Consider the following 16,801-nt stretch of genomic DNA (forward strand, 5'->3'; position numbering starts at 1 on the left):
CCAATCCGGCAAATCAACGTCCCAGCCATTCTGGTTTCCAACTTCCAGGCGGCACGTTTTGTAAAACTGAAATCTGCAGCAGTGTTTCTGGACGTCCGAAAGGCCTTTGACTCCGTGTGGCACAAAGGATTGCTATTTAAACTGGATAAGCTAAAAACGCCATACTACCTATTAATAAACCAATTCCTGTCGAATCGCTCCTCCATCGTGAAGTTGAAAAATCACTTCTCCCACAGCTTCTCCGCTCAGCAAGGCCTTCCTCAGGGTTCGTCTATCTCTCCCGCTCTATACAATCTATTCTGCCACGATCTTTACAACGACAACCCAGACGCCTTTCTTCTTTACGCCGACGACACAGCATTGGTCTCGCACAGTAGGGATATCACTTCCTCGGTCCGTAAGTTGCAGACGCTCATAAACGAAACGGAAAATTGGTACCGAAAATGGCGCATCTTACTCAATCTCACAAAGACACAATTTTTTGTCCCATTCCTCTCACCCCGCGCTCCCTCTCCCACAATTACAATCCAATCAACGGCAATCTCCGTCTCACCAACCTGCAAGTATCTTGGCATAATACTTGACAGAACGCTTAAGTTTTCCACTCATGCAACCAAGGTGAAGATGAAAGTAAAGACACGCGCCAAACACTTTAAATCTCTCTCGTTCAGAGGTCGCGGAATCTCTACCTCATGTGCCTCGCACATCTACAAGACCATATGCAGGCCCATCATAGAATATGGATCAATACTGCTAAGCAACGCACCAAGAAGAACGAAGTACCATCTGGAAGTAGCGGAAAGATCTGCACTGAGATCCATCACCCGAATTAGGAACCCCGGTAATCCCCTCTTTAACCCTAGCAATGATCTGCTATACCAACTTACCGATCCATACCCGTCTTCAATCTTTGTCCGATAAATCCATTCTAAATTTTCCTACCAACGCCTTGCAACACACGCTTATATCGCCTCGATTACTCCACCCTCGCAACAACCCACCTCTTCTCTTCCAAAAACTCCTGGCCGTCAGAGAAGACTGAAGGAAGCCACCGACTACAAAAATCACGGGCAGAAAGACCTTGGTCGGTAGCCCTATTCTCACCCCTTAATTTTTTTATTTTTGTTGTATATACATATAGATATTTTTTATTGTTATTCTTATTTTTTTTATGTAGTGGGTACAGAATAAAATTTGTTTTTCTTCTTCTTCTTGCTGCAGATTTAGATCAGATGGACAAATGTTATAAATTCTTTATTTTTTCAAAGCTAATTAAGGTAATAATTATCATTTTGTTTATAGATGATAAATGTCCAACCGAAAATAAACTAAGCAGAAAAATAAACTACCTCCACTACTACAACTGCGCCCAAGAGTAACCACAACTATCCCATATCTGCGTTAAAATCAGAAATTTAACTACATTTAATGTTATAAGCTGTTACATTTTTATTCCATTGCTTTTCTTAGATTTTCAAACATTATTATAACTTTATAACATTAGTAATAATGGAAATAAATCTTACGTAAAGAAAGTGTTAAACCAAAACTGCTTTTTATTTTCAAGGAATTAAGTAAAAAGATAAATAAATATATGTAAGTTATTTTTAACTTATGACTTCAAAACATTCTCACGATATCAGCAAAAGCAACATTGACTAAATTTTTGTATAAAACCGAGTTCGATCTAAGTTGAGCATGAATACAAATTTATTGTCAACATGACTTTAAAGTACGTAGTTTTTAGTTTGTTAATATCTCGCGTCTTCTCTCTAAACTTTTGTTTTCTAAAACAAAATGAAAAGTACGGATTGTTTGAACAATCATGCGATGATATGACATATAAGATTACTAAAAAGTTGCCTTGTGCTTGTAAATGGTCTTATTACAGAAATGATAATGATGAGTGCGTAACAAAAGAACAATGTGGTAAGAAAAATATTACATCAAAAGAATCAGTTTTATATAGTTTAATTTTTTTAGAGGATGAAGAGATTACAATTACTACTACGTCTATAACTTTTACATCTACGACACCTACAATATCTCCTACATCTACAACATCTACAACATCTCCAATATCTCCAATATCTACAACATCTACAATATATACTATATCTACAAAATCTACAACAGATACAACATTTACAACATCTCCAACACCTACAACATTTACAACATCTACAACACCAACAACATCTACATCTTCAACCACAACAGCTACAACTACCCCACACTATATTATTTTAACGTCTGGTACCTCAAAAAGTGCATCTTCAACCACAGCAGCTACAACTACCCCACACTATATTATCTTAACGTCGAAGGTTTAAAAATAAAATGACCTACAACATTTTAATAAGAAACCATCTTTGTATGTTATTGCCGTATATTTTAATATTAAAAGTGATTAAAAAATAACAATGGTTTACCATATTTCTGGAACGGATATCCGGTTATCCGGCATATCTATCCGGCCATTATGGTTATAACTTCTGGTGCATTTCTGAATACAAAAGAAAACTTCACGCTATAATTGCCATTACAAATTGCCAAAGAATACTTCATGGTATAATTAATGTTTGTAAACAAAACTAACCTTACCGAACATTCCTTCACGCTATAATTGACATTACAAAAGAAAACTTCACGCTATAATTGCCATTACTAATTGCCAAAGAAAACTTCATGGTATAATTAATGTTTGTAAACAAAATTAACCTTACCCCACATTCCTTCACGCTATAATTGACATTACAAAAGAAAACTTCACGCTATAATTGCCATTACAAATTGCCAAAAAATACTTCATGGTATAATTAATGTTTGTAAACCAAACTAACCTTACCTCACATTCCTTCACGCTATAATTGACATTACAAAAGAAAACTTCACGCTATAATTGCCATTACTAATTGCCAAAGAATACTTCATGGTATAATTAATGTTTGTAAACAAAACTAACCTTATCGAACATTCCTTCACGCTATAATTGATGTCGATTATTTCAAAAATTTATTTCTCAAGAACTAGAAGTGATTTTTCAAAACGGCTTTTTGCATTAAAAAGAGGATACTTTAATTAATAATTGGTGATATTTACACAAGGATCCTTCAAGAAATTAATTTTATAGCGAATTTTGAAAATTATCGATAAAAATTGCAAGATCGAAAATTTTATCAAAACTTCAAATATTGTTTTCTCAAAAATTAAAAGATATTTTTCAAAACGTGTTGGTTCATTGGAAAGAGGACACTTTTATTAACATTCTGGGAAATTTTCATACTCACATTCCAAGAAATGGATTTTATACGAATTTTTAAATCTTAATCGGCGAAAATTGCAAAATTCGAAAAAATTGTCGATCATTTCAAAAATTTATTTCTCAAAAACTAAAAGCGATTTTTCAAAACGGTTTGTTGCATTAAAAAGAGGATACTTTAATTCATAATTGGTGATATTTCCACAAGGATCCTTCACGACATTAATTTTATAGCGAATTTTGAAAATTATCGATAAAAATTGCAAGATCGAAAATTTTATCAAAACTTCAAATATTGTTTTCTCAAAAACTAAAAGTTATTTTTCAAAACGTGTTGGTTCATTGGAAAGAGGGCACTCTTATTAACATTTTGGGAAATTTTCATATTCATATTCCAAGAAATGGATTTTATACGAATTTTTAAAACTTAATCGGCGAAAATTGCAAAATTCGAAAAAATTTTCGATCATTTCAAAAATTTATTTCTCAAAAACTAAAAGCGATTTTTCAAAACGGCTTTTTGCATTAAAAAGAGGATACTTTAATTAATAATTGGTGATATTTCCACAAGGATCCTCCAAGAAATTAATTTTATAGTGAATTTTGAAAATTATCGATGAAAATTGCAACATCGAAAATTTTATCAACTCTTCAAATATTGTTTTCTCAAAAACTAAAAGTTATTTTTCAAAACGGGTTGGTTCATTGGAAAGAGGGCACTTTTGTTAACACTTTGGGAAATTTTCATACTCATATTCCAAGAAATGGATTTTATACGAATTTTTAGAACTTAATCGGCAAAAATTGAAAAATTCAAAAAAATTTTCGATTATTTCAAAAATTTATTTCTCAAAAACTAAAAGCGATTTTTCAAAACGGGTTGGTTCGTTGGAAAAAAGACACTTTCATTAACAATTTGGGAAATGTTCATACTCATATTCCAAGAACTGGATTTTATACGAATTTTTAAAACTTAATCGGCGAAAATCGTTAAATTGAGGTTGCTAATTTTATTAGCAACCTGATATAAATAAAGTTGTATTCAATGAAAAGTCCTATTGGGGTTGAACTTGATTATTATCTGCAGTGTCCAACACCTAAAAGAGATACTAATTCCTGTGAATGGTGGAGTACCAAGTAAAAGGGTTTTTAATATTCGCCCAAAGATATCCGTTCCACCACTAGTTTACACCAATCTTATTTGTTTAAGAGATACAGGATGTCTAAAATTGATATTTTGATCAATAATCTCTAGGTTGAACAATGTTGGGTAAGATTGTTATGTCACATGGATCAACCTAGATTATTTATGTATGATAAGACCTTGGGTTTATTAAGCAAAATTTTCTTCTGCATGGAATTTTGTCATCCACAGGCTTTCTTTTTTAATTATTTGATGTATTTTGTCAGATTTGTTGAGTAATTGGAAGCAATTGTATCTCAAAACCAGTTATTGTTTTGTACCAACGAATCTAACAGATAACTTCTTTAGTAATGATAAAGGCTATCGGAGTTGTTGTAAAAACTGTGATAAGTACGATTCTCTATAATGTAGTATAGAGGTATAAGGTATAGATAGATAACATATGTTTGATGAATGATATATTAAAGGATGTCAATATTATGGAATCATCATAGATTGACTGGTTGATCATATAGTGAGAAATGTAAAACAGTTTAAAGAAGAAGACATCATTTTTCTGGAAAGGCTTAATCATTTGCATCTAAAACATCTTGCGTGATATATCTCATACCAAGATGAATTTGTATAACAACATTTGGAATATCTTCTAAAATGAAATACTGAGAACAAAAATGGAATCTGAAGTCAGTATGGTAGCATATGTGTACAGTAGATAATAAAGGGGAAAACGAGTACCAAAGCAAAAGACAAAGCAGAACACGCAGCCAGAGTGGTCCATAAGAAGCTGGAAGCCATGGAAGCAGAAAAAGTATTGTAAGGTAGAAGAAAGGCTATACATATAGAGAGGAAAGCTAACGTATGATAAAATATCCGTTTTTATACCGTATTTGCATCTCTTGGATGGTACAAGAAAAGGCAGACTCTGAAAGGAAACTTGAAAGAAGATTGGAAGTGGCACCTATGTGATGGTAAAAGCCTAAAGGTGCAGTTTCATCTAGTATTCATCTACACTTAGGTTGGGTTAAGTTGGGTTGGGTTGGATTAGGTTGGGTTACGCGTTTGATGCCTAGAAAAGGAGGTCCAAGCTATGCTCGCAGAAAACTATTAGCGACAGTTATAACATCGGTCACTCTCTACGGAGCCTCAGCTTGGGAAAGTGCTCTTAAGTACAAGAAATATGCTAAAATGTTGAGAATAATTGAAAAAAAAATGGTAATAAGCGTAACATCGGCATATCGCACGGTAGCGACGGAAGCTGTAGGTACATTGGCCGGACACGCACCTATGGATTTATTACCTATGGCCTGGGAAAGAAGTAGAAATTGGGAGACAAGGGGAGAAAAAGTAGAACAGAACAGAGAAGACATGTATAAAAAGTGGCAAGAGAGATGGAACCATTATGAGGGATGGGCAAAGACTTTTATAAAGAATGTAAGAGAATGGCAAAGCAATGGGCCTCGTGTAGATTATTATACCACCCAAGCAATAACAGGGCATGGCGTGTACGCAGCATACTTGGCGAAGATAAAGAAGATTGAGTCAGACAACTGTTGGTTCGGATGTCAAGAGACGGATACACCTCGACACACAATATTTGAATGTTGTCGCTTCGAAAAGGAAAGGATGGAAATGGATATACAAGTGGGAGAACCCGTTAAGCAAGAAAACGTAGCCGACCTTCTTATGAGCAACGAAAAGCAGCGTGATAGCATAATGAATTACTTAAGAGAGGTGATGAAGATAAAAGAGATGGAAGAGAGAAGAAGAAAGGAGGAAGAACTAAGAGGAGGAGCGGGGGAGGCAGCTTTTGCCTCCCCCAATCCAGGTATGATAAGGTAATCTATGTTATTAAAAAATTAATAGGTCTTTTTGTGTTGTACATTGAAATTCACCCGCGGGAGGAAACTATCCGAAACAGGAAGAGTATCAGGATGCCATATATTCGAAGAGAGGGGTACATATAAGAAGAGAAGCGGAGGAGGCAGTTTTGTCTCCCCTAATCCAGAAACCATTCAACATAGGAGGAGTGCCGGGATGACATATATCCGATGAGAGGAGTCTGCATAAGAAGAGGAGGATGGGGAGGAGCTCTTCCCCTCCCCCCGTCCAGGAATAATGAAGGATACAGAAAGAAGATCTCATGGATTTTGCCCAGAGAAGCAACAAGAACCGACACGAAGAGAAGAATATAGAAATGAAAAGAAAAGTATCAACACAATCAAGTATCCAAAAAAAAAAGGATTAGGTTGGGTTGGATTAGGTTGGGTTCTATTAAAACCAATTTATTATTTAATTTTTTTAGAGACGAAATGGAGTTCTCCTAGCCAACGATATAAACTTCTTAAAGTAGATGGTTTAAGACTTGGTACTTCATTTTCAGTCTTCTTAAAACTCCCTGATTTAAGAACAGGATTTTAACGTCCATTAAAATAAATAATTCTTCTGAATTTTTTTGATATTCGTCACTAAATAACGACAGTTTCTCAACTTCACCGAGGTACAAGTATTTAACATGCTCCCATAAAATATTTTATTAAAAATCCTAAATAGGAAAATTACTTTTAATTTAAAACAAAACTCTTTTTACATAAAAATTTATTTCAAAACGTGTATAACATAAAAGTGGCTTTATAAAATTTTCAAACAATTCAACACAATAAAAGCCTTTATGCTTTTAAAGGGAACTCAATAACTATATATAAATAAGATTTTCTATGAAATTTTTGCTTTGTTTCATAAATGTTAATCATAAATAAACATGTTTTCGTTTTGCTTCGTTTTACTGTTCTTGTTCCAACAAATTTTTGATGGAAATTGTTACGGTAAGTAATTAATATTATATTTAATAATGCAATAAATGATATTTATTTTTTTTTGATAAGATTTTGTAGAAAATGAAGAATATCGTTGCGATCTTCCTTGCGAACAATCTTGTTCTACTTTAGATTTATTGGTTCCTTGTTATGGTACGAAAATATGTGGGAAGTTTTGTAAGATGGGATATGTAAGAGAAAGCGTTGATGGGACTTGTGTTCGACCTTATGAATGTCGTATGAAAATTTTTATCCATTTCTTATTGATTTATTTTTAATTTTTTTAATTTATTGATTAGGTACGTGTTCTGCGAATGAAACTTATGCCGCTGTTGGTAGAGATTGCGCGAATTGCCAAAATTATCAAACGGCAAAGTGCAGAAATAAACACGAAAAAAAATGTTATTGTAAACACGGATATATCAGAAATGAGCGTAATCAATGTATTTTTCCTATAGATTGTTGAAAATAATTACTTACTTAAGAAACATGGTAACTCCCGTTGATTCCATGGCTCTACTAATTCCTTTCCATGAAGCCAACATGTTATATTTTTGTTTAGCGCTTAAGGGTAGTCTTGAATCTAAAGGTGGTGGCGGTGGTGGATCGTCCAACTTACTGTTGCGGTTTCCGGTACTACTCGCAGCTAGTTTTCCCAGTTTACAACCCATATTGTTCACTAAATTTTACCCAAAATAAATGTGTAAACAATATTTTTAGTTTTAATTAAGTTATTTTTTACTTAATCGCGCACTAACACTATTTTTTAACTTTAAATTTTTATTTTCCATCCCAATCCAAATCTAGAAATAAAATAATAAGAGTTAAATTTTTAACAGACATTCTTTAACATAAACAAAGTGATTTTAGAAACTCAAATGGTCGAATATAGATGTGAGAATTAGAAGAGCAAATAAAGGTTAGTTAGGTAATTGTGTCTAAATAGAAAGAAGAGAAAATATGTTAAAGAGTTTTTTTCGGGATAATATTATCAAAAAGAATCGTGTTTCGTTTTGATCCAAATGATTCCTATTGTACACATTTCTATACAAAACCCCCTTTTATATTAAAAAAATCAATGAAAGCTACAACAGTTTTGGCAGCTGTTATCCCACTAAAAATGACCGAGTAAAATGTAATATCGCTCCCACAGAAAGCAAAAAACGATTTTTATTTTTGGCTTTTTCATTGCTTTGTACTTTAGATGGGTTTTATGGTACAACAAATAAATAAGGATTTTATTTGCACATCAAGGATCCTTCAAAATATGAATTTTATAGCGAATTTTGAAAGTTATCGATGAAAATTGCAACATTGAAAATTTTATCAAAACTTCAAATATTGTTTTCTCAAAAACTAAAATATATTTTTCAAAACATGTTGGTTCATTGGAAAGAGGGCACTTTTATTAACACTTTGGGAAATTTTCATATTCATATTCCAAGAAATGGATTTTATACGAATTTTTAAAACTTAATCGGCGAAAATTGCAAAATTCGACAAAATTGTCGATTACTTCAAAAATTTATTTCTCAAGAACTAAAAGTGATTTTTCAAAACAGCTTTTTACATTAAAAAGAGGATACTTTAATTAATAATTGGTGATATTTCCACAAGGATTCTTCAAGAAATTAACTTTATAGTGAATTTTGAAAATTATCGATAAAAATTGAAACATCGAAAATTTGATCAAAAATTTAAATATTGTTTTCTCAAAAACTAAAAGATATTTTTCAAAACGTGTTGGTTCATTGGAAAGAGGGCACTTTTATTAACACTTTAGGAAATTTTCATATTCACATTCCAAGAAATGGATTTTATACGAATTTTTAAATCTTAATCGGCGAAAATTGCAAAATTCGAAAAAATTGTCGATTACTTCAAAAATTTATTTCTCAAGAACTAAAAGTGATTTTTCAAAACGGCTTGTTGCATTAAAAAGAGGATACTTTAATTAATAATTGGTGATATTTCCACAATGATCCTTCAAGAAATTAATTTTATAGCGAATTTTGAAAATTATCGATAAAAATTGCAAGATCGAAAATTTGATCAAAAATTCAAATATTGTTTTCTCAAAAACTAAAAGATATTTTTCAAAACGGGTTGGTTCATTGGAAAGAGGGCACTTTTATTAACACTTTAGGAAATTTTCATATTCACATTCCAAGAAATGGATTTTATACGAATTTTTAAATCTTAATCGGCGAAAATTGCAAAATTCGAAAAAATTGTCGATCATTTCAAAAATTTATTTCTCAAAAACTAAAAGCGATTTTTCAAAACGGTTTGTTACATTAAAAAGAGGATACTTTAATTAATAATTGGTGATATTTCCACAAGGATCCTTCAAGAAATTAATTTTATAGCGAATTTTGAAAATTATCGATGAAAATTGAAACATCGAAAATTTGATTAAAAATTCAAATATTGTTTTCTCAAAAACTAAAAGATATTTTTCAAAACGGGTTGGTTCATTGGAAAGAGGGCACTTTTATTAACACTTTAGGAAATTTTCATATTCACATTCCAAGAAATGGATTTTATACGAATTTTTAAATCTTAATCGGCGAAAATTGCAAAATTAGAAAAAATTGTCGATCATTTCAAAAATTTATTTCTCAAAAACTAAAAGCGATTTTTCAAAACGGTTTGTTACATTAAAAAGGGGATACTTTGATTAATAATTGGTGATATTTCCACAATGATCCTTCAAGAAATTAATTTTATAGCGAATTTTGAAAATTATCGATGAAAATTGAAACATCGAAAATTTGATCAAAAATTCAAATATTGTTTTCTCAAAAACTAAAAGATATTTTTCAAAACATGTTGGTTCATTTGAAAGAGGGCACTTTTATTAACAGTTTGGGAAATTTTCATATTCATATTCCAAGAAATGGATTTTATACGAATTTTTAAATCTTAATCGGCGAAAATTGCAAAATTCGAAAAAATTGTCGATCATTTCAAAAATTTATTTCTCAAAAACTAAAAGCGATTTTTCAAAACGGTTTGTTGCATTAAAAAGAGGATACTTTGATTAATAATTGGTGATATTTCCACAATGATCCTTCAAGAAATTAATTTTATAGCGAATTTTGAAAATTATCGATGAAAATTGAAACATCGAAAATTTGATTAAAAATTCAAATATTGTTTTCTCAAAAACTAAAAGATATTTTTCAAAACGTGTTGGTTCATTGGGAAGAGGACACTTTTATTAACACTTTGGGAAATTTTCATACTCATATTCCAAGAAATGAATTTTATACGAATTTTTAAATCTTAATCGGCTAAAATTGCAAAATTCGAAAAAATTGTCGATCATTTCAAAAATTTATTTCTCAAAAACTAAAATCGATTTTTCAAAACGGTTTGTTACATTAAAAAGAGGATACTTTGATTAATAATTGGTGATATTTCCACAATGATCCTTCAAGAAATTAATTTTATAGCGAATTTTGAAAATTATCGATAAAAATTGAAACATCGAAAATTTGATCAAAACTTCAAATATTGTTTTCTCAAAAACTAAAAGTTATTTTTCAAAACGTGTTGGTTCATTGGAAAGAGGACACTTTTATTAACATTTTGGGAAATTTTCATATTCATATTCCAAGAAATGAATTTTATACGAATTTTTAAATCTTAATCGGCGAAAATTGCAAAATTCGAAAAAATTGTCGATCATTTCAAAAATTTATTTCTCAAAAACTAAAAGCGATTTTTCAAAACGGCTTGTTGCATTAAAAAGAGGATACTTTAATTAATAATTGGTGATATTTCCACAATGATCCTTCAAGAAATTAATTTTATAGCGAATTTTGAAAATTATCGATAAAAATTGCAAGATCGAAAATTTGATCAAAAATTCAAATATTGTTTTCTCAAAAACTAAAAGATATTTTTCAAAACGGGTTGGTTCATTGGAAAGAGGGCACTTTTATTAACACTTTAGGAAATTTTCATATTCACATTCCAAGAAATGGATTTTATACGAATTTTTAAATCTTAATCGGCGAAAATTGCAAAATTCGAAAAAATTGTCGATCATTTCAAAAATTTATTTCTCAAAAACTAAAAGCGATTTTTCAAAACGGTTTGTTACATTAAAAAGAGGATACTTTAATTAATAATTGGTGATATTTCCACAAGGATCCTTCAAGAAATTAATTTTATAGCGAATTTTGAAAATTATCGATGAAAATTGAAACATCGAAAATTTGATTAAAAATTCAAATATTGTTTTCTCAAAAACTAAAAGATATTTTTCAAAACGGGTTGGTTCATTGGAAAGAGGGCACTTTTATTAACACTTTAGGAAATTTTCATATTCACATTCCAAGAAATGGATTTTATACGAATTTTTAAATCTTAATCGGCGAAAATTGCAAAATTAGAAAAAATTGTCGATCATTTCAAAAATTTATTTCTCAAAAACTAAAAGCGATTTTTCAAAACGGTTTGTTACATTAAAAAGGGGATACTTTGATTAATAATTGGTGATATTTCCACAATGATCCTTCAAGAAATTAATTTTATAGCGAATTTTGAAAATTATCGATGAAAATTGAAACATCGAAAATTTGATCAAAAATTCAAATATTGTTTTCTCAAAAACTAAAAGATATTTTTCAAAACATGTTGGTTCATTTGAAAGAGGGCACTTTTATTAACAGTTTGGGAAATTTTCATATTCATATTCCAAGAAATGGATTTTATACGAATTTTTAAATCTTAATCGGCGAAAATTGCAAAATTCGAAAAAATTGTCGATCATTTCAAAAATTTATTTCTCAAAAACTAAAAGCGATTTTTCAAAACGGTTTGTTGCATTAAAAAGAGGATACTTTGATTAATAATTGGTGATATTTCCACAATGATCCTTCAAGAAATTAATTTTATAGCGAATTTTGAAAATTATCGATGAAAATTGAAACATCGAAAATTTGATTAAAAATTCAAATATTGTTTTCTCAAAAACTAAAAGATATTTTTCAAAACGTGTTGGTTCATTGGGAAGAGGACACTTTTATTAACACTTTGGGAAATTTTCATACTCATATTCCAAGAAATGAATTTTATACGAATTTTTAAATCTTAATCGGCTAAAATTGCAAAATTCGAAAAAATTGTCGATCATTTCAAAAATTTATTTCTCAAAAACTAAAATCGATTTTTCAAAACGGTTTGTTACATTAAAAAGAGGATACTTTGATTAATAATTGGTGATATTTCCACAATGATCCTTCAAGAAATTAATTTTATAGCGAATTTTGAAAATTATCGATAAAAATTGAAACATCGAAAATTTGATCAAAACTTCAAATATTGTTTTCTCAAAAACTAAAAGTTATTTTTCAAAACGTGTTGGTTCATTGGAAAGAGGACACTTTTATTAACATTTTGGGAAATTTTCATATTCATATTCCAAGAAATGAATTTTATACGAATTTTTAAATCTTAATCGGCGAAAATTGCAAAATTCGAAAAAATTGTCGATCATTTCAAAAATTTATTTCTCAAAAACTAAAAGCGATTTTTCAAAACGGTTTGTTATATTAAAAAGAGGATACTTTGATTAATAATTGGTGATATTTCCACAATGATCCTTCAAGAAATTAATTTTATAGCGAATTTTGAAAATTATCGATGAAAATTGAAACATCGAAAATTTGATTAAAAATTCAAATATTGTTTTCTCAAAAACTAAAAGATATTTTTCAAAACGTGTTGGTTCATTGGGAAGAGGGCACTTTTATTAACACTTTAGGAAATTTTCATATTCACATTCCAAGAAATGGATTTTATACGAATTTTTAAATCTTAATCGGCGAAAATTGCAAAATTCGAAAAAATTGTCGATCATTTCAAAAATTTATTTCTCAAAAACTAAAAGCGATTTTTCAAAACGGTTTGTTACATTAAAAAGAGGATACTTTGATTAATAATTGGTGATATTTCCACAATGATCCTTCAAGAAATTAATTTTATAGCGAATTTTGAAAATTATCGATAAAAATTGCAAGATCGAAAATTTTATCAAAACTTCAAATATTGTTTTCTCAAAAACTAAAAGTTATTTTTCAAAACGTGTTGGTTCATTGGAAAGAGGACACTTTTATTAACATTTTGGGAAATTTTCATATTCATATTCCAAGAAATGAATTTTATACGAATTTTTAAAACTTAATCGGCGAAAATTGCATAATTCGAAAAAATTGTCGATCATTTCAAAAATTTATTTTTCAAAAACTAAAAGCGATTTTTCAAAACGGTTTGTTACATTAAAAAGAGGATACTTTAATTAATAATTGGTGATATTTCCACAATGATCCTTCAAGAAATTAATTTTATAGCGAATTTTGAAAATTATCGATAAAAATTGCAAGATCGAAAATTTTATCAAATCTTCAAATATTGTTTTCTCAAAAACTAAAAGTTATTTTTCAAAACGTGTTGGTTCATTGGAAAGAGGGCACTTTTATTAACACTTTAGGAAATTTTCATATTCACATTCCAAGAAATGGATTTGTTACATTAAAAAGAGGATACTTTGATTAATAATTGGTGATATTTCCACAATGATCCTTCAAGAAATTAATTTTATAGCGAATTTTGAAAATTATCGATGAAAATTGCAACATCGAAAATTTTATCAAAACTTCAAATATTGTTTTCTCAAAAACTAAAAGATATTTTTCAAAACGTGTTGGTTCATTGGGAAGAGGACACTTTTATTAACATTTTGGGAAATTTTCATACTCATATTCCAAGAAGTGGATTTTATACGAATTTTTAAAATTTAATCGGGGGTAAATACACAAGAGCTTGACTTTTAATCGGATAATTTTATTTTTACACGAAAGTTTTGTTACCATGGAAATAACTCGAAATCAAAAGCATGATAAAATCGCGACAGCTTTAGCTGGAGCGATTTTATCTTTTGATTTTGATTGAGAGTTATTTCCAAAGGGTAACAAAACTTGAGTGAATTAAAAATAAAATTATCCTGATTTAAAATCAAGCTCGAGCGTATTTTAGGGAGATTAATACACGACAATTGCACAATTTATCAACAATTTTTAATTATTTATTAACTATTTTTGACTTAATTATAGTTGTCAAAAATGTGACGTAAACAAAAGTATATATATGGTAGTCGCGTTTTAATCAGTTATAAAATATCACGTGTGATTTATTCAGTTGAAAAACCTAGGTAACTTTTATCCACTTAGAAATTCACGTTATTGGTCGAAATTTTAAACGATCGTTACTCTGATTGGTTGTATATTATTGGAGTGCATTAATCGGCGAAAATTGCAAAATTCGAAAAAATTGTCGATTACTTCAAAAATTTATTTCTCAAAAACTAAAAGCGATTTTTCAAAACGGTTTGTTACATTAAAAAGAGGATACTTTGATTAATAATTGGTGATATTTCCACAATGATCCTTCAAGAAATTAATTTTATAGCGAATTTTGAAAATTATCGATGAAAATTGAAACATCGAAAATTTGATTAAAAATTCAAATATTGCTTTCTCAAAAACTAAAAGATATTTTTCAAAACGTGTTGGTTCATTGGAAAGAGGGCACTTTTATTAACACTTTAGGAAATTTTCATATTCACATTCCAAGAAATGGATTTTATACGAATTTTTAAATCTTAATCGGCGAAAATTGCAAAATTCGAAAAAATTGTCGATCATTTCAAAAATTTATTTTTCAAAAACTAAAAGCGATTTTTCAAAACGGTTTGTTACATTAAAAAGAGGATACTTTGATTAATAATTGGTGATATTTCCACAATGATCCTTCAAGAAATTAATTTTATAGCGAATTTTGAAAATTATCGATGAAAATTGAAACATCGAAAATTTGATTAAAAATTCAAATATTGCTTTCTCAAAAACTAAAAGATATTTTTCAAAACGTGTTGGTTCATTGGAAAGAGGGCACTTTTATTAACACTTTAGGAAATTTTCAAATTCACATTCCAAGAAATGGATTTTATACGAATTTTTAAATCTTAATCGGCGAAAATTGCAAAATTCGAAAAAATTGTCGATCATTTCAAAAATTTATTTTTCAAAAACTAAAAGCGATTTTTCAAAACGGTTTGTTACATTAAAAAGAGGATACTTTAATTAATAATTGGTGATATTTCCACAAGGATCCTTCAAGAAATTAATTTTATAGCGAATTTTAAAAATTATCGATAAAAATTACAACATCGAAAATTTTATCAAAACTTCAAATATTGTTTTCTCAAAAACTAAAAGATATTTTTCAAAACGTGTTGGTTCATTGGGAAGAGGACACTTTTATTAACACTTTGGGAAATTTTCATACTCATATTCCAAGGAATGAATTTTATACGAATTTTTAAAACTTAATCGGCAAAAATTGCATAATTCGAAAAAATTGTCGATCATTTCAAAAATTTATTTTTCAAAAACTAAAAGCGATTTTTCAAAATGGGTTGGTTCGTTGGAAAGAAGACACTTTCATTAACACTTTGGGAAATGTTCATACTTATATTCCAAGAACTGGATTTTATACAAATTTTTAAAACTTAATCGGCGAAAATCGTTAAATTGAGGTTGCTAATTTTATTAGCAACCTGATATAAATAAAGTTGTATTCAATGAAAAAGTCCTATTGGGGTTTAACTTGATTATTATCTCGACCGAGTAAAATGTAATATCGCTCCCACAGAAAGCAAAAAACGATTTTTATTTTTGGCTTTTTCATTGCTTTGTACTTTAGATGGGTTTTATGGTACAACAAATAAATAAGGATTTTATTTGCACATCGTTTTATTAATATTTGTTCAAATTACAAACGAAAATGTTTCTAACATTTTTTTTTTTAATGGAATCATAAAATTTTTAGTCGAAAAAGTTAATAATGGCAATATTCTTCAATGGTTCTCACTGTGCAAGGTTTGAAACAACACGCAGAAACGATCTGTCTTCGTCCTATTTGATTTTGAAGCATCCTGTTAGTTCTTGACGACGAAATTTCTTCCCCAAAATTAGATGAGTCGAAATCATCATCTAAAATAAATTTATATTAAACATTTAATAAAATTACAACATTTTTAACTTTTACTCAAATTTCTTCTGTAATATTTTGAGCAAACACTCGACACCAAAAGATCTAATCGATCCCCACAAGCTTGATAAACATCTTCTGAAGAAACAAAACTTACAAAAACAGAAATTACCAATAAAAATTTAAACACCATTTTTGAAACACCTTTATCGTACGGCGATTAAGATTTGAACGTGATTATGGCCTAGGTGAAGTAAGTTTATATACTGTAGGGGTGCTTTCAAACGAAGCGAGTTGAATTATTCGAGGTGATGTGCTTCCATTTTCCAGATCGTTGGATTTTAGCAACCCGACGTATATTCGTAAAAATAGATTTCAAAACGAAATCGATTTTTGCTTTATTTGAAATTTGTTTTAATGTTTAGAACAATATTGCTTATTTAAATTGCTGCGGAATTTAATTAAATAATGCTAATGCTGTAATGGAACCAAATCGAAATTGTACAACGCGAAAAGGGA

General features: G+C 29.6%; 2 protein-coding genes and 1 long non-coding RNA gene across 4 annotated transcripts in view; 2 read left to right on the plus strand and 1 right to left on the minus strand.

Annotated features, from left to right (window-relative positions):
• Nucleotides 1-16,801, minus strand: part of LOC111421299 (neuroglobin-like) — a 119,832-nt gene that overhangs the window by 62,821 nt on the left and 40,210 nt on the right. For both annotated transcript variants that reach the window (XM_071200722.1, XM_071200721.1), the window contains exon 2: nt 7,700-8,022. In XM_071200722.1, the coding sequence (XP_071056823.1) occupies nt 7,700-7,890 (191 nt within the window). In that variant the 5' untranslated portion in view covers nt 7,891-8,022. The remainder of the gene's footprint in view (nt 1-7,699; nt 8,023-16,801) is intronic.
• Nucleotides 1,681-2,366, plus strand: LOC139431892 (uncharacterized). The gene is made up of 2 exons (XR_011641930.1): nt 1,681-1,929; nt 1,984-2,366. It is a non-coding gene; the product is annotated as an uncharacterized lncRNA (long non-coding RNA).
• LOC111421588 (uncharacterized) lies at nt 7,133-7,740 on the plus strand. The gene is made up of 3 exons (XM_071200723.1): nt 7,133-7,228; nt 7,289-7,456; nt 7,519-7,740. The coding sequence occupies exons 1-3, from the start codon at nt 7,165-7,167 to the stop codon at nt 7,683-7,685; spliced, it is 399 nt and encodes a 132-aa protein (XP_071056824.1). The 5' UTR covers nt 7,133-7,164; the 3' UTR covers nt 7,686-7,740.

This window comes from Onthophagus taurus, chromosome 11 (genome assembly GCF_036711975.1).
Source record: "Onthophagus taurus isolate NC chromosome 11, IU_Otau_3.0, whole genome shotgun sequence".
Lineage (NCBI taxonomy): Eukaryota > Metazoa > Arthropoda > Insecta > Coleoptera > Scarabaeidae > Onthophagus > Onthophagus taurus.

Bases quoted from the DNA above. Each gene is read 5' to 3' on its own strand.
- LOC111421588 (XM_071200723.1), top strand. From the start codon at position 7,165: ATGTTTTCGTTTTGCTTCGTTTTACTGTTCTTGTTCCAACAAATTTTT. The intron at 7,229-7,288 runs GTAAGTAATTAA...TTTTTTGATAAG, and splicing joins TTTTGATGGAAATTGTTACG to ATTTTGTAGAAAATGAAGAA. The intron at 7,457-7,518 runs GTATGAAAATTT...TTTATTGATTAG, and splicing joins TGTTCGACCTTATGAATGTC to GTACGTGTTCTGCGAATGAA.